Source organism: Carassius gibelio, chromosome A18, assembly GCF_023724105.1.
Source record: "Carassius gibelio isolate Cgi1373 ecotype wild population from Czech Republic chromosome A18, carGib1.2-hapl.c, whole genome shotgun sequence".
Taxonomy (NCBI): domain Eukaryota; kingdom Metazoa; phylum Chordata; class Actinopteri; order Cypriniformes; family Cyprinidae; genus Carassius; species Carassius gibelio.
Genome location: NC_068388.1, coordinates 3,731,786 through 3,755,272, shown reverse-complemented (window position 1 = coordinate 3,755,272; position 23,487 = coordinate 3,731,786). Strand labels below are relative to the sequence as shown.

The 23,487-nt window shown below is 35.6% G+C and overlaps 1 protein-coding gene across 1 annotated transcript in view; it reads right to left on the bottom strand.

Annotated features, from left to right (window-relative positions):
* Nucleotides 1-758: 758 nt before the first annotated feature.
* LOC127934094 (otogelin-like protein) overlaps nt 759-23,487 on the bottom strand; it is a 33,956-nt gene continuing 11,227 nt past the window's right edge. Inside the window, exons 23-55 of the mRNA XM_052531269.1 lie at nt 21,754-21,888; nt 21,463-21,609; nt 21,253-21,372; nt 20,491-20,607; nt 19,997-20,153; nt 19,121-19,147; nt 18,852-19,025; nt 17,608-17,886; nt 17,248-17,365; nt 16,461-16,540; nt 15,649-16,346; nt 13,918-14,095; nt 13,447-13,589; nt 13,331-13,354; nt 13,142-13,234; nt 12,537-12,720; nt 12,108-12,325; nt 11,332-11,473; nt 11,024-11,209; nt 10,726-10,938; nt 10,138-10,242; nt 9,946-10,053; nt 8,343-8,444; nt 8,134-8,238; nt 7,375-7,415; nt 7,197-7,260; nt 6,920-7,098; nt 6,406-6,510; nt 5,263-5,382; nt 5,132-5,177; nt 3,587-3,658; nt 1,997-2,076; nt 759-1,814 (exon numbers count right to left, since the gene is read on the bottom strand). Of these exons, the coding sequence (XP_052387229.1) occupies nt 1,614-1,814; nt 1,997-2,076; nt 3,587-3,658; nt 5,132-5,177; nt 5,263-5,382; nt 6,406-6,510; nt 6,920-7,098; nt 7,197-7,260; nt 7,375-7,415; nt 8,134-8,238; nt 8,343-8,444; nt 9,946-10,053; nt 10,138-10,242; nt 10,726-10,938; nt 11,024-11,209; nt 11,332-11,473; nt 12,108-12,325; nt 12,537-12,720; nt 13,142-13,234; nt 13,331-13,354; nt 13,447-13,589; nt 13,918-14,095; nt 15,649-16,346; nt 16,461-16,540; nt 17,248-17,365; nt 17,608-17,886; nt 18,852-19,025; nt 19,121-19,147; nt 19,997-20,153; nt 20,491-20,607; nt 21,253-21,372; nt 21,463-21,609; nt 21,754-21,888 (4,761 nt within the window). The 3' untranslated portion in view covers nt 759-1,613. The remainder of the gene's footprint in view (nt 1,815-1,996; nt 2,077-3,586; nt 3,659-5,131; nt 5,178-5,262; nt 5,383-6,405; nt 6,511-6,919; nt 7,099-7,196; nt 7,261-7,374; nt 7,416-8,133; nt 8,239-8,342; nt 8,445-9,945; nt 10,054-10,137; nt 10,243-10,725; nt 10,939-11,023; nt 11,210-11,331; nt 11,474-12,107; nt 12,326-12,536; nt 12,721-13,141; nt 13,235-13,330; nt 13,355-13,446; nt 13,590-13,917; nt 14,096-15,648; nt 16,347-16,460; nt 16,541-17,247; nt 17,366-17,607; nt 17,887-18,851; nt 19,026-19,120; nt 19,148-19,996; nt 20,154-20,490; nt 20,608-21,252; nt 21,373-21,462; nt 21,610-21,753; nt 21,889-23,487) is intronic.

Here is a 23,487-nt window from a genome sequence, read left to right as displayed (position 1 = left end):
AATTTACATTATTTCTGGACTATATGACGTCAACTGAAAAGGAAAGGCATTTCAGATGCGAAGCAAGTACTAGATTGTGATAAAAGATTGCAAAGACAAACATCTTCTCTTTGGAATAACATGCATTAATGAATAATAGCACATAAAAAAAGCAAACAGGGCCTAATAGTTTTTCTAAAGATCTATTCCATCTTAGAAAGTTTCTAACAAAAACAGCATTTATTTACATAACTCTTTAACTCTCAGAAAGCCATATATCATTTTCCTTCACAGAAGATTCATTTTCCTTAACGTGAATATGATGCAATCCAATAACAGTTTGAATAAATGATTACCTGTTAAGTGTAGAAGTTGCCAAAACAATACTAGAGCTTTGTCCGTGAAGTTTGATCCATAATTCCAGTGTCCATAGATGACACCAAATCCTTAAAGCAAAACACTCATGTGTTTAGCCTCGCAGCTTACAGTGTAATAATAACCTACACTATAATAGTTTGGTCAGTCTAACTTCAGCAGCAGTCTTTGTGGTCATAAGAGCATTTCAAAAATACCCCACATTCCTTGAGGACATGCCTCCCCTGCCTCTCAAAACTCAAAACTATTTATAATAGCTCTTAAGAATAAGTTATTAATTAGTATTTCGTGACTACTAATATGTGGCAAATTGAACGGGATATTACAAAATAGCTTGGTAAATCAATTAAATGATTGATTTGTTCAGTGCATATGGACAAATTGTTTTTTTTTTTGTATGTTTATTTTATTATTTAAAAAACTGTGACAATAACATGCAGGTTTATAGGTAGTTTACTATATGCTATGCTTATACAATTCAGTTCACTTGCAGCAGAAATCATATGTTTGGCATTATGGCTATTGTATGGAAATTCAAGTTCATCACGTCATGTTTTTATACAGATGGACATCAACAAGTGTGAATATGCGCCTGTCAAGCAACGGTGAGATTTCTCTTTAAATATCAAATGCCAAAGGCCTGTTTACACAAAAGACAATGTCTAACGATAAAGTTTTGCAGAATGATGAACGATAAAAACATTGACATCCAGTCAGACTCCATGCTGTTTTGATGAGCTTTAGCATTTAGATGGAGGATGACAAAAATGCTAAGCATGCTAATAATTGACATAATATTGAAATTTGTGTTGGTGAGGACGCTAATATAGTTATTGCTACAGATATCTTTATCATGATGTGAACGGGGCTTGAGACTGGCATGTTTATTGTCTCTGTAATAATTTTTTTTAATAAGAAACACTTTTTTGTTAGAAAAGCACAAACAAAGCATCTGGTTTTACAATGTATAAATGTATTTAAAATGTTAAATACTAAATATTGATTCTAATAATACTCTTCCCCATGTCATTTCATCACTTAACAAATGTTAATACTAAAATCTAAACAATATACCAATTTAACAGCAGTTTGTTGTTCTTATTTGAATAAATGTTTGATTAACCTACTGTTCTTTGCAGATAAATTATAGATTTTAAGACACATCAGATACAGCGATATGCAGTTGGATTCGGGCCTGTCTGCATCAAGCTAGTGCTCTCAGTGAGATCTTAACGTTACTGCACACAGTCCACAAGGAATCAGTTCCACTGGCAGGAGCAGTCCATTGGCTCCTGGTAGTAATAGTCCACCGTAGTGGCGTTTCGAGTGCAGTATAGCTGAATGATACGGTTTTGGAGGCTGTTCTCACGACAGCACTTGCAGAAACGTGCATGACTGTTAATGTTAAAGTTGAAGATGGTGGCAGATGGACATTTTCCATCACACGAGTACACAGTCACCTGAAGAGAAAAATAAAGAGACATGAAAGCTAACAATTCATATTCCAGAAGAAAAACTGTACTCAATCCTGCTGTATTTCAGAAATAACAAAAATAGAGCAGAAAAGGAATAGAGAATAGTCCCAAATACAAAATACAACAGAAGCAGAATATCCTCTTCTTTTTCTTTTTTTTACACTTACAGGTGCATTACTTCTACAGTCATCTTTTCTGATGGTGGTCCTGATGGCGACTCTCTTACAGGTTTTGCCATCTTCTTTGCCTACACACACACACACACACACACACACACACACACACACACACACAAACTATGAGACTTACAAATAAACACAAACATGACATTATTTGTTTTAAATCAACTTCAAACAATATTTAGAAGCCAATGTACTACTGTAATGGAACACTGTTGAAGAAAAAAATTAATGTGTTTTTATTAAAAAATAAAATTAGAAAACCTGTCAACAGGACATTTTTTATTCATCTTGACTAGTATTATTTCAAATTACTGCTGTAATATTATATTAACTGCTATTACATTTTAAAATATTGATTTCAGAAAGGTTGCATATACCTACTATACATATATATGGAAGAATGTGCAATAAGATCAGGAACATGCAATTAGACATTAAGAAATTTCATGTTCATTATTGAAAAAGAAAATACATGTGAAAGAGCTTAATGATGTTTGGTAGTAATACAGCTGCACAATTTTCACAAAATTCATCTATGATACTTCGTCAGCTGAGGTCTGTTTTGACAGCTAAACCAAGTGCAGTGTAATCTTTTTAAATGTGGCTATAACAACGAGTCAAACACACACACACAACACACTAACAGGCTCAGTGACTATTATTGCTGCACCTTGGGGGCTCCGCTTGATTGACATGTTAGTTACCATGGTGACATTTGTCTGACAATGATTAAGTGGGACCACTGAGAACTGAACTTTTCACTCATAATATATATATATATATATATATATATATATATATATATATATATATATATTTTTTTTTTTTTTTTTTTGAATAACAATGATAAAATTAAACTCATTTAACCCTTTTGAGGACAGTGTGAGTATCATTTCTGGGTCATTAATTCTGACAGAGAGTCTGTGGGTTGAAATGGAGAACAGGTTTGGAAGATTTATCAGGGGTTTCAACAGAAAAGTCAAGACTTCACAGCCGTGTTTGAGATGGTGGAAGGGAAGCGGATGAGTTTGTTCACAAAACAGTTGTGTCTGTGTTTGAATGTTAAACGGACGTTCATGTGTAAGTATTGTTCTCCCAGACAATGACAGTTCACTATAGTTCATTATGTTGTCAAGCCCCTCCCCCAAAACTATTAAAACTAATCATTATTAAAATAAGATTACAAATACTTTTATAAATAAAACAGTTGATTACATTTCAGTGCAATAAGACGTTATTAGTAAAATCAAGTGAAAAAAAATAAGCCTATTTTAAAAAATAAATATGAAAAATATATATTTCATTAAAAAAAAATAAGTTTTTGCAGCCAAAGTATGAACATTCTTTAAAATTATTATTTATTTATTTTTTCGCAAAAAAATAAAATAAAAAACAGTGTAAGGGACTGAAACAGAAGTGACTTCCTATTACAGGCCAAAAGTCTCACACACTTCAGGTCACTCAAACTAAAAGAAAATAACGGCAAGACTGAAAGAGACAGGTGTCAAATATTTTCTTCAAAACACACAATGTTATGAGACACAGATCAAGTTAATTCAGTAGATGAGTGAGTACCTGTATCACAGTTAGTACTAGCAGTGGGTGTTACTGGACTAACGGAAAAAGGCAACAAACCAAGTCCAGCACCTGAGAAACACACAGGGGCAGGTTCACAAACTCACAAGTCCATAACAAGTTCAATGGTTGAAGTCGCTTGTAAAGCTTCCAGCACGCAGCACAAATGCAAGAGCCCCCAAACCAATGTGAATACACACAAACCTGTGCCCTCAAGTGCCCTCAAGCGTAAAAAGATGCACAGACCACCACTTAAACAAAAAATACATACCAGTTTGTTGGAAGCAAATATAGCACATAGCCAGCAAAGGCAGATCCCAGACATGTTGAGCTTTTCCTTAAAATCACCCCTGTATCCCTCTAGCATGCCATGCCAAGACCACTGGCTCTTATCGAAGATTTTATTAAGAACAGATTCATGCAGCATTTTCCAATGTGCTTTCACAAAAATTAAAAAATGCATGCACTGCTATTCAAAAGTTTTGGGATCAGTAAGATATTTTTTCTTTTTTTTATTCTCTTTTATTCAGCAAATATGCATTACATTTATCTAAACTAAAGACTTTCATAATGATACAAATATTTCCATTTCAAATAAATGCTGTTTTTACCTCCTATTAATCAAAGAATCCTAGATCATAAACAGCACAACATAACATAAAAAATGTTTGTTTTTTTAATGTTTTTTTTATTATTAGTAATAGACCAATATATAGGGTGCCCACACCTTTTAACCCATTCATTCCCATGACTTTTCAATTCTTTTTTTTAGTAGTCATTAAAAACAACTGGATAAGGATTTTTAACAATAATTTAAACAAATTCGAATATTGACTACAAAAATGTTCATCATGTTTCCGTATCTTGTTTTTAGATTTTATTGTGAGATTTTATTGTATTTATTGTACTATGGAAACCCAGATTTTGTATAAATATAATTTGATTTCGTTAATAAAAACTGGACCATGGGCCACTGAAAAACCTATTTTAGTAACTGAAACATAAGTTATTTCTGTACATACTGAGTCTGATTGCTTTACTAATGTTGTTATCATTCAAGATCTGCTAAAGTTATTCATCTGAACCTGTTTATTCTGTATGTAAAGCACCAAGCTTTGACAAGCGGCAGCTAAAAACCACAAACACCAATCCCTTAGCATAAAATCCAGTCCGAGCCACAGATTACACAGAAGACAAAGAACACATAGAGAGGACAACATTAAAACTATCTGGCTTTCATTAGTATTCCATCACAAAAAACCCTGTAAGTATTTTGTTTCGTGCTGAAATACAAATTTCTCCCCAGATCACGGCATATAAAATCATTGAGGGATTGAGAACAAGGAAAAGCGCATGAAATTGAAACTGGAAGAAAAGAATGAAAGAGCCCTTTGAGACGTGTACAGCAGTGCTCATTTTTCCCCAGGATCTAACCAAAACGCAACCAGCAGCTAGTAAAGCCCAGCACTGCTTCACCGTCATGCTGTTCCAAACAGCCCCCAGCGTTCCCAGAAAGCACAGCCAGCCCCAGAAACACATACTCACATGTCTTACAGCAACCGTCCACATACGTCTGAACTACGCCTCCATTCTGAAACACAAAGCACTGAGGTTAGAAGCACAACAGCACAAACTGTTACAAAAAAGCTGAAGGAATGCACTGATTTCAGTCAGACCTGAATACATTCTGTGTCATTGAAAGGAGGACAGACCACTCCAGAGGCCAGAACTACTGCGCCAACCGCCGTCTCCATACAGTCAAAGCGCGTGCAGTTAGCCACCCATGAGCTTCCTGCCTGCCAACCACATCAAAATACACTCTCAGATTAATGCATCGGAGGCTCAGCCTTTTTGTATTTCCTGAAAACAATGACGCGGTTTTGTGTGTGTGTTTTTGACCTACAGCAGCAATACTTTTGTGGATAAATTTGCTGAAAAATGCCCTCAGCAAATCTGACAAAACATCCATTTGTGCACCTCCTCTAAGAGGAAATTGTTCACAAAAAAAGATTTTTTTTTAAGGATATGTTTAAGATTACATTAACCCTTTACAACCTACTGGATCACATTCAATATGCAAATTTCTATGGACTCTAAATTATAAACATGATCAAAATCTGTACATGGTTTATACTTTTTATTAGCATGTAAAAGGACCTGTAGTATATAATTGTAAAAACTTCAGGGTTCACATTTTTTTGGCTGTGAAATCTTTATTTAAAAATCACTTTTAGATTGTAGTATTATTTACAGCGATATATAATGGATTTTATATAAGATGAAAAATTACTAGACTGAAGCAACTTAGGTTCATTATGATTAAATGTATCAAATCATTAATATTAGCCTTTTGACTTTCGAGGAATGTTTATTTGTACATTTGTCAATTATCTTTGTATTTGATATGATCATAAAACTAAGCATTAATAAATAAAATAATAAAATATTATCTTAAAATGATCCAATGAGACATATTATTGCAAGATATAGAGTGACAACAACTACTATTTATATGCGATTTATGAGAGTAGTCTGCTGTACTGTTATAAAGAGCTCACTAAATTCACATTAAAAGCTGAATTTCTTTCTTTCTTTTTATATTTTATGGTCATGAATATCAGCAACTGTACCAAATAATGTTTTTTTTCCCTCCTCAAGAATGAGCTCCATATTTTTCTCCTCTATCACATGTGCCATAAAAGCCTGATGTGTCAAATATGATACTCAACAAAAACGTATATGCACATAGATCATTATTTGATATATATGTCAGGCTTTACAAGATCAACAAAAAGGATCAGACAGTGAGAAAAAATTACCATAAATACTTCTGTAGTCCCATTTTCACTGGGATATGAGCATGAGATGTTTTTGCAGGAGCCACAGCACACATGTGGATCAGATGATGGGACATAAACCTGATACTGTAGTTACAAAAATATAAAACTAAATATTAATTAAAATAAATAAATAAAGACATATAATTCACATAATATTGGGAAAACAATATAATATAATATAATATAATATAATATAATATAATATAATATAATATAATATAATATAATATAATATATAAATGGGCCATAATATAGACTTTTGAATCAAAAACCATCTATAATTAAATTTTACATGATTGTCTTCCACTTCCTCTCTGAGTTATCTATACAGTATGTAGATCACCTCTGTTATGATTGACTAACCTAAGTCTATATTTGTACATTGATTTGTACATGATGTGTGCCTTTTAAATGTTAATTAATTTCATGGAAAATCACGGGGAAGTATCTGTTAATACATATTAATGAAAGCTGAATTAGTCATGTGACTTACAGGTTCACACTTCTCAGAGCAGTTGGCAGTGGTGACCTCCATGGCGTAGAACCCGGTGCTGGGGTCTTTATGTGTGAGGCACTGAACGGTGTAACACAGCTCCCCCTCAAAGTACTGCACCATAGACTGACCCGGGTTCAATATCGTCACGCCCTGAAACAGACAGACTTCTGCCTTCTCTACACACACACACATACACACAGACACATAAACACGTTTCAGTTTCATTGAATAGTGAGGTCGATTTGGAAAGTGTGAGTGTTTGTTTGATTCTTACTGCAGTGATACAGTGGGCATCCACACGGGCCGCCGGCGTCTGGTTCCTCCTCTCTCACTTCACCCTTTAACACAAAGGTCACGGTGTAATACGGTGGTTACAGGAGAATTCACTATGGCAACCAAATGCACTATATACACAGTATTCACACAAACAGAATACATTTTAGAACACTCACCACAGTGCAGACAGGAAGTGTAACGTTGTGACACTGACATTCTAAAAACAACAGATGTTACAAATGTAACTGTGTATCAGTATAACATTTAAAAGTGATGTCATTAAATGGAATTTCATGAACTATTGGATTCATCAAGGCTGCATATATTTTTGTTGTGAAATATCATTCATTCTCTATTTACATTTATTTGTACAAATAATTTATTCCTGTGATCAAAGCTGAATTTTCAGCATCATTACTGCAGTCTTCAGTGTCACATGATTTGCTGCTCAAGGAAAAATGTTTGTATTATTATAAATGTTGAAAACAGTTGTGCTTTCAGTTTTTTTTTTTTTTTTGACAAATAGAAAGTTGATGAATATAATAGAAATTTTATGTCTTTACTGTAACTTTTTATCAATTTATGAATCCTTGCTAAACAATAATAACAAGCACTTAAAAAAATCTTACAGACTATTGATGATTATCATGTGATTTACACTGTACTCACAGTAATGGCATGGTACTTTTTAGTGTAATATTTCTGTATCTGTGTACTTGTATAAGTTTAGCTATATTTACGAGAGAACTGTTGAAAAAAGCATCCACAGAAGGAACAATAGTACATAAAGGGACAAAACAAATTGCCTGAATTTGAGAGTTTGAGTAAGGGTTATTCTATAATAAGTAGAATGAACCTGGTTTTCTTCAAATCAAAAAGAAGTCAGAGGGAAGGCACTGTTCAGATATCTAGGTAAGTGTGTGTGTGTCCAGTACCGCAGTGTGTCTCTGGGCAGCAGCTGTCCGGCGCGGGTCTCTTCACCAGCACAGCTCCAGGAGCACAGCTCACACTGGGCTCAGGACACAGACTCCTATCACACACTGAAAGATCACGACACAGACAGTTTCTCCTTTGATTATGAAACACAAAGTGACTGGGCACTTCAGGACAGTAATTGCTGTGTGTGTGTGTGTGTTATAACTACCACAATGATAATGTGGACAGCAGTGATTAGTGGTGTTCACATCCACAGCCAGTATCTCTCCAGGCAGACACACAGGTACAGGGTCAATACAGGACTCACACACTGCAAAACATGTGCAAATTATTACTATAGCATGCCATAATAATATCAAAGAAGAATAACATTTATAGAGCATTTTATGTATTTTTTTTTACATTATAATGTATACTTTGAAGCATTATACATAATTTTAGATCTTTGTGTATTTATATACAGTACATTGAATTTATATATAATTAATTTTTAAATACTGGCTTCAAACATTACACAATTATTAATTATAATTATTTTAAATCATGCTTTGTCTCAAGCTAAGGTGCTTAAGTTTTAGTAAATTATAAATTATAAATACTGTGTATAGAATACAATGCAAAAGTCTTAGTTCATTAGTATTTTCACCAACAACATTTTTTTTTTTTAAGTCAGTTATTATTATTATCTTTTGCTGTAGTGTGTTAATAGGAAATATCATTTTAAATTTCCAAACATTATTTTTGCCATCAAATGTAATAATCCAGGGACATTTTTATTTTTGCATAAGGAGTCTGACAACAGCCAATGCTCCACACAAAGATCTGATCAACATCATCATCAATCTGTCTGAAATAACATGAAGAAACAGAACAAACTGAGACAGACTCAATCCAGAAGAACTGTGGCAACGTCTCAAAGATGCTACAAGAAACCTACTTGTAAAGCTACCTGAAAAACAAAAGTGCACCTAGGACAAAAGCTTTTTTAAATGCTAAGTGTGGTCACACAAAATGTTGATTTGATTTAGTTAATTGTTAAATAAAATGTATTTATGACATTATTTTTTAAAGCACTTCACTCTTCACCCTCACTTTATAGCATTTTTACATAAGTGCCTAAAACTTTTAACAGTACTGTAGCTTTCTAGGTTTCCTGGAGACATTGCCACAGTTCTTATGGATTGAGTCTGTCTCAGTTTGTTCTGTTTCTTCATGTTATTTCAGACAGACTGATGATGATCAGATCAGATCTCTGTGTGGAGCACTGGTTGTTGTCAGACTCCATGTGCAAACAAAAATCTCACTGGATTATTACAGTTAATGGCAAAATTAATGTGTGTGTTTTTTTTTTTTTTTTTGGTGAAAATACTAGTGGCCTAAGACTTTGCAGGGTACTCTGTGTGTGTGTGTGTGTGTGTGTGTGAAGAAACACAGAAACACACTTTATGTGTATTATATGCATCATAATGTGTATTTTCTGTACCTTTGTATATTTAAAATCATCTATATTTAGAATTATACATACATGCTTAAAAATAGTACACAAATAAAGCACACTTGGAATTTTAGTTATTGATAATTACGTTTTTAAATAGTTTGATATAAGTTTGATATTATTAATTACCTTTATTAAAAACATTATGTATTATCAAAAGCTTAGATTTTAGTACTAAATTATATAAGTGTATATAACATAACATTCTTATTATTATTCTATTATTATTTATAATTGAATATATAAATGAATGTATTGTGAGCACAGAGATGAGAATGTCAGCTGTAGAATTCAAGTATTTCTAAGATATTATTACCACACATGTAGCTGTAGCAGCAAGCGTGTGCCCCTCTGACCTCCACCAGGAATTGATCTTCTCTGCAGAGCGGGGCAGGAACACTCTGGCATGCCAGCGGATCACATTCTAGTAGAGACCAATCAGAAGACTGACCTTTGTCCAATGACCAAATACACAGCCAATCAGAGTAAGGATTACGTGAGCTCTTACCACATCTGTATTCGGGACAGCAAGACAGAGCGCTGTAGCCAATCACCAGCTTGTCTCCATTCTCACAGCTGGGCACTTCACTCTGACAGATGGTGAGGTTACATTCTACACACAAACACACAAGCATTAGTCAAGAACATTTTGGTTCATTTTCTTGAAGCAAAAATACTGTACATTTTTAATGTGCATTTCTGATTTGTGATTTGTTTTGCATCTAAGGCCATATTGATGGCAAGAACAAAAAAACGGGGAAATAAAATAAATAAACATATTTGAGAGGAGAAAGGGGGCAAACAAACAGGATGCACAATTTTTAAACAGAAAGAAAAAATATAAATGTTTTGCATATTTCAAATTAAGATTTTTTTTATTTTATAAAATAATTGTTTTCTATAGTAATACATTTTAATAAGCAATTAATTCCTATGATGCAAAGCTGCATTTCCAGCATCATTACTCCAGTCTCAGTGTCACACCGTCCTTCAGAAATCATTCTAATATGCTGATTTGCTGCTCAAGAAACATGTTTTATTATTATCAATGATGCCAGGATGGATTTGTGCAGTATACATCCATGTGTGTTTATACCACAAATCTTCTTAGGACAGCAGACTCCTTCCTCCAGCACATCGACTGCATACTCTCCCTCCCTCTCACACAGCGGGGCAGGATCATAACTGCACTCGGGTTCCACAGGAACCACACTACCATTCTCCAGACACTTGAACAGACAGCAGCCACGCAGAGAGCCGTTCCACACCTCACCCGGGGCGCGTGGAGCACCATCGTTATCCGTACACACTGATCACATGGAAATAACAGGCCATTAAAGCAAACAGCACTTTATTTAGCATGCATGCAAACACATAGTGTGTGGCATTCTCACCGCACTGCTCCTCGGTGACACAGAAGGCAGAGTCTGCTCGGTGCAGGATGGTGCTGCTTTTACACACACACTCCTCTCTGATAGAAGAACAGGTGCTCTCCTCGTAGTAATCTCGGTTTTGGCATGTTCGAGTCTTGCATGTATTCACACAGGGTTTGTAGTCTTTACCAGGAGGACATTTGAGTGCTGCGTGTACAAAGACATTCAAATACGCAAAAGTGAATAAATATGCTACCAGTCAAAAGTGAAGCATTTAAGCAAAAGCCTTTATGAAAATGCATCTAAACAGTATCTGTGAACACACTCACGACAGAAGTTGCTTTTCCTCCAGCTGAAGCAGATCTGATGCGTGTAACAAATGGCCACATAAGCAGCCAGGAAGTCACACTCATGCTCTTTATAATGTAGGTCACCAGCCCATATCTTATCACAGAAGTGTTCTGGAGAAACCTTAGGAAGAATAATCCATGATAAAATGGTCACGTGTAAGGTAAGCTTGAACTTTCACAAGCCAGTGGGGATGAAATTTCTCGAGATTTCCCCAAATATTAGGTAAAATCAGTGTTGTTTCAGTACTATTTATATACAATTATAGTATTTATTAATAACTTGAATTAGCTTTTATTTTAGATTTCAAGTTTCATCTAAATTTATTTGCTTCAGTAATTTTGTTTTATGCTACTATTTTGTTTTGATTTATTTTAGTACTTTAACTTTCCAACTTTTTCAACTTCAATCTTATTCTTGCTTTCATTTAGGTTTTATTAACTTCTATTGCAGTTTAAGTTTTAAATCAATTGCAGTTAAATCATTTTTTTTCCTTGATCTAATATTCATTTTTAATTTAGTGAATTAATGTAAATGATCTGTAATAGTTTACATAGTTTAAAACAACCCCTTTATAAGGGGTTAATACAATATATGGGTCAAATTATGTATATCGAAATGTATATCAATATGTATAGGTAAAAGCTAACTATGATTTTATAGCTAATGTTAAACACCAGTATTTACAAACAGCTTGTGCAATGGATGTAAGTGGCATGTTTGCACATGAATATGTATTCAAGCTTGTGTGTGGTACCTTGTGGTGACATGTAGAGAAAGGTCTCTGGTTGAGCATGGTGAAACATTTGGAGCAGTTGCCGGTGGTGCAGTTGTCTCCCACTCTGCGGAAGTAATCTGTCTCCTCTGACGTATCCACCATCCATCCGTGCAGGAACACTGGGATGTCCTCAACATCCCAGACCACAGTACCGTTGGGCAGCCGCAGGTCATCAGCTGGATTACCATCACAACATCCTGAGAAAAAACCAAAATACATCACACACACTTATATGACCACAAATGACCAAAGGCTGTTGAATTAATAAGAGCAACATGGAAAAACACATTCAGGTGCTAGAATGTGACATATTTTAGAATTAAACTAACTTACAAATCTTACAGGGTGGGTCATTGTGATATTGTGAAATGTAGGATATTACGTGTAATGTAAATGCAACACACTGACCACAGAGGCCCCTAGTGGAGGTGTTATCAGGAACCGTGTACTGTATGACCATGATGCCAGTGCTGTGGTACCACTTTATGTTGATCCCACTAGGTGTTTTAATGATGTACATGGTCCCGGTGTCATCAATATGGAGGTTCTGTCTGGTGAGAGGAAGCCGGGCCGTGATCTGATTCACCGACACCTGTATCAGATCAAACATGTTTATGAGTCACGATTAAACAGAGACACAAGATGCATGAAATAATGACTTTTAAATAAATTAGAATTTAATGGTTGCCATTTTCTTTGATTTTACTCCGCAAACAATTTTAAATTATGTAATGTCTGCTGAATTAATAGCTACTAATAATACAGATTTATTTGTTGTTGTGTTTAGATCAGGTCCTGGAGGGCCGGTGTCCTGCAGAGTTTAGCTCTAACCCTAATTAAACACACCTCAACCAGCTAATTAAGGTCTTACTTTGCATGAAACTTCCAGGCAGGTGTGTTGAGGCAAGTTGGAGCTAAACTCTGAAGGACACCGGCCATTCAGGAATGAGTTTGGACATCCCTGGTTTAGAACAACATCGTGACTAAAACTGGTTAAATCTTGCCAGCATTACCTTCCGGTCCAAGCGGTTGACCATAATTCGATAGGATAGAGTTGTAATGTTCAGTTTCTTAAAACACAGACCAGAGGTTCCACCAGAGGGAGTCTAACAGGAAGAGAGAAAGTAAATGAGCTTCTCATCCTCATAAGGATGATTATAATAGATCAAATTTGAACATAAATAAGCTTATAACACACTCACAGGTCTTCTGATGTAGTTCACACTCTGAAAGGAAAAGTCAAGTGTTTATTAAAATGTAAAAAGCATGTATAAAAGACAGCATACTTCTTCATGGTAGAGTGTTAGTGTGGGTTTACCTCACTGGTTGGGCATTTCTCAATGTGGCCGACTATTTTCTCTCTGGGCAGGTGGACCAGAATATAAGAACCGATATCATACAGAGCCACATTATTCCCATCAAACGTGATCACACGCAGGTCAGCGATTATAGAGCAGCGACCTGAAAGAAGACAAACACAGGCAAACTTTAAACATGATAAAGAGTTTCTGAAGAAAAATTTATCAGAGATTTTTTTAGTAACTGAAACTAAATATAAATATTAGATGGAAAACATAAGGCCTGTTCAAACCAAGAACAATAACTATAAAGATAACGTGTGTCCACAGCGATGCACGATAATGTTCTATTTATTATAAGCGTGTGCTGCAGTTTTATCGTCTGATGTTTTAAATCCTCGAGATCTTTAAAGCAGGATGGAGACTGACAACAAAGCCAACAGCACCTCTCATCTAGAGCATATCTGAATGGCCATGTGTGTTTGTCTTACATGGGCACTGCCACAGTGGGCAGCAGGGGTCTGTGTTGGTCTGGATCGGGGTCCCCAGCAGGTTGCACTGTGGCTGGCTGATGTTGTATCTGCAGTGCTGAGAGGAATTATGCAGCATCAGCTGTCCATTAAAGCAGATGTACTCACTGCACTCGTCCACACGCAATGAATATGGAGGCTGTATGGATACAAAACAGAGACGTTCACAAGTTAGAAAGCATATAAACTCCTCCACCATCAAAAACTATATAAGGCACCCCTGGATGATTTTAGGTAAGTTGCAATGATTAATTATCTGTTTTTGTTCTTGAGTTTTTGAGACAGATTTAACAGTTATTTACTGTTCTACATCTTAATCCATGATTCTACTCTCAGGGCATCAACATCCTGGCAAGTAGGAGTGACTCAAGAACAGAAAGAATTAAGACTGGTAAAAGTGTTCACCCTATGTAGATTAATGACTCATTTTAAAGATGTGAGGGAGGGAAACGGGAGACGTCAACTCTCACTCAGTACTGTTGAATCCATCACCGATATCTCAGGGAAGATGAATCAAAACATAGCAAAAGCAAAACTATATAGCAAAATATTTTTCTTAGAACACTCAGAAATACTAGGAATTAGATTTGAACAATTCTCTGATTCTAAATCTTTAACTACAAGTAGTTGCCTGAACAATCACTGACTAATTATTCCAATTTTAGTCTCATGAGTCACAGGTATACAAGCAAGCAAGCATCATGTTTTATTTTTAATTTCTATTCATTTTATTGACTTCAAATTCAAGGATTGAGTCAACAAATGATGAACAAATGATTCTCTGATTCAAATAAGTGAGCCATTAGAGCGATTCAAACAAATTCAACCCATGAGATCAAGATTGATGTGTCATCTGCTTTTGTTATTTTTAATAGTTTTGTATTTTTTAAATATATTTTGATTAAACAAAGCTCTAATCTACTCTATCCAATCTAATCTATTTTTTCCAGTTTTCATTTTATTCGTTTTTTTAATTTCAGCTTTATTTAAATTAATGAAAATTATTTTACATTATTTAACGTCTAGTTAACAATAACAATACAAGAAAGATGTCTTGTCCATTAAATGTATTTGTATTATGACCATTATTCATTCAACTGAACACTAAAAACATTGTTTAATTTCATATTTAAAGCTGCGTTAGGTAACTTTTGACGCTCTACTGGTTAATAAACAGAACTGCTTGCATCTTGCCGAAGAACATTGTAGCCGGAACTACTTCTCTCTGTTTATGTCTATGAAGAATCACAAAGGTACTGGGTTACTCCGCTGAAGCAATCTAAAATAGTCCGAATATAAACACTTATTATAGGTGCACCCTAGTGATTCAGGACAGGCTGAAAACACGGTTTGGAAAATGGATTCATGGTGTACTCGCTTATTACATACATTTTTCTACATTTTGAACACAAACAAAGTTACGGACCACAGCTCTGATTGGTTGTTTTTTACCAGGAGCGGATGACTTTCTGCAAATGGCAATAGAACCACTGGGAGGAGCCAGAGGAGCTTGATTTTTTCACAGATTATCTGTCTCATATTCTACTGTCAGGACATAATGACAGGTTTAATAAATATGTAAAAAATATATTTTTAATAAGTTACCTACTGCAGCTTTAAAGTATTTTTTTTTACCATTAATTGAATCAAATACTATAAAATGAAACTATTTAATAAGAATGACACTCTTACAGTGCAGGGCCCTGTGGGTAGAAGGAACGGAGGCAGCACTGTTGTTATTCCTGTTGTCTCAGGTGAAGGGGAGGGAGAAGGCATTATCTCAGAGGTTGTCGGGACCGCTGTTGTAGTAGTTGAGGGTTCCTCGGTTATCGTGGAGACAGATGTTGTCTCTGCGGTGATGGTTGTTGAAGTCGGTTCTGACGTTGTGGTCTCGGTCGTACTGACAGTGCTGGTTGTAACGAGTGGGACGGTGGATGTCAGCGAGGTCGTCTCTGGTTCGGTGGTGGGCTCGGGTGTGGTGGGCACCTCTGTAGTTGAGGTTGATAAAGTGGTATAAAGTGTTGTTATGGGCTGTGTAGTGGCTGTGGTGGTGGGCGGGGCGGTGCTGACTGGAGGGGGTTCTGTGGTTGGTGGAGAGGGAGTGGTGGGAGTTTCAGTGGAGGTGGTGGTGGTGGCCAAAGTTGAAGAGAGTGTGGTTGGTGGTAATGTGGGTGTAGTTGGGCTGCCAATTAAATCCTCTGCTTCCAAAGGTGTAGTTATGATTGTAGTACTGGCAGTTGTGCTCGGAGCGGTGCTTGCTGTTGCTGTTGTTGTGGAGGGAGTTTTTGTAGTTGTAGTTGAGGTTATAGGAGCAGAGGTTGGTGCCGCTGTGGTTCTGTTTGATCGGGTCACAAACATGTAAGGAGTCGGAGTTGGAGATAGTATCACACCTGCAAGAACATAAGAAGCAATGCAAGTGCTGAGACAAATTGAACAGTGTACATAAATGTTCATAAAAGATATGATGATGATGAAAGTGATGCATATGATGCTTTCACACATACAGTCTTCTTTGTAAACACACCGCCTGGTCACTTCGTCCAACAGCATAGACTTTGGACAGCGTGGAAAACAACCTTCAACTCTAAACCAGATCAGAGAATGAAAGACTTTCTGAAGAAATTGTGAGGGTGAATCTCATAACAATATGTCTAGGTCATGTCTTCTTCATAATATTAGATTTTGCATAAAGAACATGAAGCCTGGTTAACATTTTCTTATGCATTGTGATATGATTTTAATGACAAGTAAGTACATACTCACCCCAAAATTGTCACAATATGTCAAGATGTTTTTTTTTTTGTCCTCATTATCTACATTGATGATTTTTATTAGATTTTTATTAGATTTTTATTTTAAGAAAATGAATTAACCATGATTGATTCTGTGACATCAAGAGTTTCAAGAACTGTACTTTATGTTCTACTGTTAAAAACAACCATCATTGAGGTTGTTAATTTAATTAAAAAAAAATTATTTTACATTTAGTATTTGTTATATTTATATTATATTATATAAAAATAAATTTCAGTTGACATCTAGATTTCATGTGTGTTTTTTAGCATTTTAAATCAGATTAGTTTGATTATTTTAAAATATTAATAATTTATTCATTTACATCCTTGAGGCGCCCTGGTGGTCGAGAACCACTGAACTAAAGACTTATATTTCCTAAAAATCTTTCTTTTGGTTTTGTAGCGAAACATGACAATGTATAATACCTGCCTTAGCAAGCACCCTTTGAATAGCTGTCACATAAATTATAATTTTAGCATATGCACATGATCTTACGGAGGTAAAAACTGGCAGCGTGTTGCATCGAGGTCGTTGCATGTTTTCACACACGGACTGGCACATGCATGATACTTCCACTCACACATCAAGCGGTAGGGGATCAAAAAACTGCTCTCTAAAGTGCAGGAACACAGCCATCATAAACATTAGAGACATAAGAGAAAGCACTTCAAACAAGGTTACAGTATATGACGTGCATCCACAGAAATCTGTGTCAGTCTCTGCTCTGTTTAATACATTGCATTATATTTAAATTTCATTCCACAATCAGTGCAGGTAATATGGGCCTGATGATAAGATGATAAATTACACTTGCACAGTATATTTGATATATAGATATTTGCAGACCGGTCTTACCCTCAATGATAAAGCTGCTGCTGATTTTGAAGGTATACGAGTGGTCGTAGTTCTGAGCTCGCACGTGTGTATGAGAAAGAGTGAGGAAGACACCCTTCTGACTGTGCAACTCAAAGGACGCTCGACCAGGTAACCACAGGCCCTGGTGGTGGATGAAGGTGGCCTTACGTCGGAACTCTTCCCCAGGCTGCCAGAGTTCCAGTCGTAGCCCACGGTTCCCAGTAACACACAGAAAGTAGTTGGGCCTCTCTGCAGACTCCAGTGAGACAACAGGAAGTCCTGAAGCAGTGCAAATATCAAATACAACATCAGTAGATGCTACTATTCAGCTTTCAAATAAATTATAGAGGTAAACCACATGTAAATATATATTTTTTCTTTCATAGGCTGGTCGATTTTGTTCAGTTGTCTAATAAGAAGCAGACATATGATCGGCCAAGGACATTCAGTATAGCTATATAATAATAATAATAATAATAATAATAATAAATAAAGAAATAAAGAAATATGGTAAACAATTTGTAATGTGCCCTTGTTATACGTTACATGCACTCATTATTATAATACAAAATAATTATGCATAATTACATGCAAATAAAACCCTTAGCCAAGCCCTAAATTCATATATTAATAATTAATATTACTCAGGACTTAAATGTATAATTACACTGTAACAAGGACACCTTAAAATAGTGTAACCATAAATATTACTATTGCAATAATGCTACTGTAAAGCAAAAACTAAAATATGAAATAATGATAAAAAAAATATTGTTTAAAATATTTCAATTAAAATATTTCAAATGAATGAAGAAATATGTAACTATTGCAACTCCTATTTTTTTAAACTGTAAAATAAAAAGATTATAAGTATTGTTATTGTTGGATTTTACAGTGCAACGGTAAAATAACATTATTAATATTTATGTCTTAATTACTTTGCTTTCAAATGTTTAATACAGAGATTTTATTTTGATAACAGATTTGATTCTCATCACAAATTTGGGAATGTGGCTGGCAATGTTAAATTTTCAAATGCATGCTATAAGCGACTAAGCTCGTAAGTTTGCAAAGATGGAGTTTGTGTGGAGCAGCATTTAATGCAAAATAATACACTCCAAAAAACACCAGATTATTGTATTTAGCATTAAAGCATGTGTATGATGCATATTAGTTTTAGTCTTTTTCTTCTGCAACTCGTTTTGCTTTTTGTTTTGCTGTTGAAGTGAAGAGTATGTGCTCACTGGAAGCTCGGTCCTTGTATAGTCCAGTTGTGATCATGAAGTGGAAAATGGTGCTGGGCTGAGCATTGGTCCTCAGAAGGGGAAACACTTCACCGCTGCTCACATTCGCCCCAAACACACATACAGAGTCATTCTGCTCTGCACTGGACAGAGTGAATGGACCCTCTCCCAGCTCTAACCAAACATACATACATAAAAAAGGTTAGGGCAAGATCTTCTGGTGCTTACAGTAGTATTCTAGGCAAATAAACAGAATAAATCATTCTTACCTTGGTTGTAATATTCACAGTCATATGCTGTTAAAAGAAACACACTTATATTAGTTGCAATCAGGTTGTATCATGCATCTGCATGCATTATTTCAACATTACCAGCTTAAAAAGCAGAATGAAAAAGCACTAGCTGTGCATTTAAGTTTTTTAATGTGACAAATCTGCAACTGAAAGAGTCTGATTAAATAAATAGATCCTGACAGCAAAGAGGAGCAGTTGTGAATAAAGTACAAACTGAATGCTGGATTAGTTTTGCATTAGAAATGTTAGTTTGTCTATGCATACAGAATTAGGGTCAAAGACAAGACATCTCATTTGTCTGCATCAGATTCAATTTAAAAAAGTGACTTGATATACAAAGAAAGCATATTAAATGTAAGCAATGTCCGCTTTAATATCTCAACTTTTATGGATATAAAATTTCAAAATATGGATGTTGAAATAATGCTCCATCCTCAACCAGCATATAAGATATATATTTATGTAAAAAAGAAATAACATACTCATTCTGACCTATACTTAAAAATATATAAAAGGAAAAGAAATAAGTTCATACTAAATGTCATTGTATTTTAAACAAAAATCTTGGGTGCAACCTAGTGGTTTTCAGGATAGTGGCAAAGATTGGTAAATATTTAAAATGCAGTTTAATAGTTTTTAGGGCTGCACTGTGATCCTTAAATAGTTTTTAATGTCATCTAATGATTCTGGTTCTAAATATGCCTGACAATTTTATATGACAGAAACCGAAATAAATTCTAATTTAAAGCTGAATTCAACTTTAGTTTGAAAACCCCTTTTCGTCTTTTACCCAGTAACCTACAATGACAGACAGCACAAACAGGTCAAAAGTTTATGTGTGCTTGTACTCACGACACACGGTGGGGGATCTCCAGTTCACCGTGATACCATTTTGACAGCATTTGTGTGCATATGCTGCAATGCTAGTACACAGACATTCACAGTCACCCCCACGGTTGCAGTTGCAGGTGTCCGTTAGACAGTTCTTATAAAACCAAGTCACATCCACCTGAGGGACCACAAGGATGAGTTACACACAATATATGGCTAACATTATCTAAAACCTCAATTAGCCTGTCAAGAACACACAATTTGTTATGCAACACACACTCAGGACTGAATGTGTTAATGGTGGAATGTTCTAGCTTTTCAAACCTACGCAGCCCCCTAGTGGCCATATTTTGAATGGCAAACAGTCTCCAGGCTTCTATCTATCAGCTGGTTCATCGCAGACAGTGTGTGTGTCTGTCTCATGCTCTGCCAGCCTGTGTGTGGCTGTGGGTAAGACATGGCCTTTTTATCTGTTGGCCAAAAGTGTTGTTAAACCCCAGAGGAGAGCTGCTCACCACATTGTGACATGGAGCAAATACGTCACTGTAGAGAAGGCCGCACTCCCGCTTCGCATACGGCTGCCGACTGAGATCTCCTTCACACAGTCGGCGGACTACAAAGTCGCTCTCACACTGCACACACATTAACACATAAAAGCTGATTAGTGTGACTTAGTACAGTTTACTATGGTTTTACACTAGTAATAAAAGTATGGCAGAAACTATGGTTAACATTAAAACATTTTAAGAATACATACTGTTTAAAAATCTGGGGTCAGATTTTTTAATGTTTTTAAAACAAGGCTTAAATGATCGCCAGGAACGCATTTATTTGTTCAAGAATACAGTAAGTACCCTTATACTGTGAAATATTATTACAATTTAAAATAAGTTTTCTTTTTTTGAATATATTTTAAAATGCTATTTATTCCTTTGATGCAAAGCTGTATTTTCAGCATCATTACTCCAGTCTTCAGAGTCACATGATCCTTCAGAAATCATTCTAATATTCAGATTTGCTGCTCAGGAAAGATCAAAGGGATAGTTCACCCCAAAAAATGAAAAACAAAAAAATCCTGGCTTTTCCAAGCTTTATAATGGCAAAGGATGGCTGCTGGGATTCAATAGTCCAATAGAAGTCCAATAAAGTGCATCCATCCATCATAAAAAATAACTCCACATGGCTAAAATGTCACAAAAATTTAACTGACCCCAAATTTTCTAAGAGTAGTGTACATTTAGTGTAGTCCTGTCTCCTAGTATCCTGATGTGTCATACCTGTCCAACAGCCCAGCTGTCTCCAAGGACCTGTGCGTTACTGACCTCCATATGTCCAGCTGTGGTCATGTCATTCACTGTTACCATGTCAAAGTTTCCACACAGACCACTCATTTGACCCTAAAAACACAGCCAAATACATTATAGTGAGACACATGGTTGATACAGTATAAAATGATACTGATGATCGAGATAAAAAAAAGTTCTGACCTTCCACTGTGGTCCAGCACGAATATGGACAGTGGTCTTGCGGTCCCATAAAATGGTCAGATCTTGAGCAGGAAAGTGGACCACAGTGTAGTATCCCGCAGCCCACAGCTGAAACTCATATCCTCTTCCCACAACAGTAGACGAGCTCTGGAGGACAAACACAGACCAATTCAATTCGAAACAGATTACAGTCAATACAGACTAAAATGTATGCATTTTAACACAGAAACAATAAACTCTTCTAGTTTGTGAAAGGACAACAACTGAAGATGGGTTAAGTCTTGTACTCACAGGTTTACCAGAGTTATCACTGAAGTAGATTTTAGTGAGGCCAACATAGATGAGCAGGTACTTCATGCAAACAATCCCACTTTCGTAGCAATCTTTATTTTGAGCCATGATGGTCACCTCTGTATCACCAACACTCTACAGATAGACACAAGATTAACACAAGTATAGTGAGCAGTTTACTTACAGGTGTGAGTCTCGAAATGTCCCGTTCACACAGCAACTCACAGTAGCATCTAAAATAGTGTCTGTACGAATATGCAACAGGAGTCAAAGCCTGTATTCTTTACCAGTAATCACAGCAACAGTGACCAAAGTAATATGCCAACATCCATAAAACTGAAAGTCTTATCACATTCTGACATGACAAGAGTCCAATCGAGCTCCGAGTTCATCCGTCAAATTTTCATTAACCAACAGCAGCTTTTATATTTGGATGGAGAGCTGAGCATTTGAGTTTTTTTTTTTTTTTTTTGAGAAATCAATATTTTTATCCAGCAAGGATGCATTAAATTGATTAAAAATGACAGAAATAGACATTTATAATAAAATCTCTATTTCAAGTAAATAGTGTTCTTTTAGACTTTCTATTCGAAAAAAAAATCATGTTATCTACAAAAATATAAAGCAGCATTGTTTTCAATATAATAATAATAAATAAAAATTTTTTTTCAAATCAGCATATTAGAATGATTTCTGAAGGATCATGTGACACTGAAGACTGGAGTAATGATGCTGAAAATTCAGCTTTGCATCACAGGAATAAAATACATTTAAAAATATACTCAAATAGTAAACTGTTCTGATAAATTATAAAAATATTATTTCACAATATTACTGTTTTTACTATATTTTTGATCAAATAAATGCAGCCTTAGTGAGTTTAAGAGAATTAAACATTTTATGAGAGTAAAATCATACCGACTCCAATCTTTTGAATGGTAATCCCATCCCAGTCTCATCCCAGTGGTTGAGCAAGAAGCTGATACAGTATGTCTTACCTCTCAAACAAGCAATGCTTTGAAAGCGTCATACAGCCACTTTGTTTACACTCTTCGGGCATTCAACCAATGAATGTCTTAATTATAGATCTATATAATTAAACTAGGATAGGAGAAAGTAATTTAACATTAAAAAGCGACACATATTTAAATAAACAATGCATTCCTGATGTATCAGCTCATAGGAAGTATTATATCATATGCAACAAAACCTTGTTTGTTGTTGTAAGTGTGTGTGTGTGTGTGTGTGTGTGTGTGCTTGTGTGTGTGTGTGTGTGACTAAAGCCATTTCTTTTTGTCGTGATGGAAAAGTCTGTCCCTCGGGTAGATCAGTAGACTCCTCAGAGAATCGCTAACCTTTAGTAGACACCAAAGTCTATTCACCTGCACCTTAAGCATCTACACACACACACACACACACACACACATGCATACACACTTTCTCAGTCATTAAGGGCAGTAGCAGGTTGCATTGCGTAGGCTGATAGGGAACAGATTGCTCTTTGTTATGTGCGGCTCTTTGCTGAGTTTCTGTGCTGGGACTGACATTAACTCTGGCTCCATTACCACAGCCCTGTTCTAATTAAAAATCCCCTCTGATTTTCCCAAGATTAGAGGCGGTAGAAGCAGATCTCTTTTCCTGCTACTTTATCCGTCCTTACTGAAGTCCGCAACGTGTGAGAGCACACACACACACACACTCTTTGGCCCTTCATTAAAAATTCTTCAGTTTAAA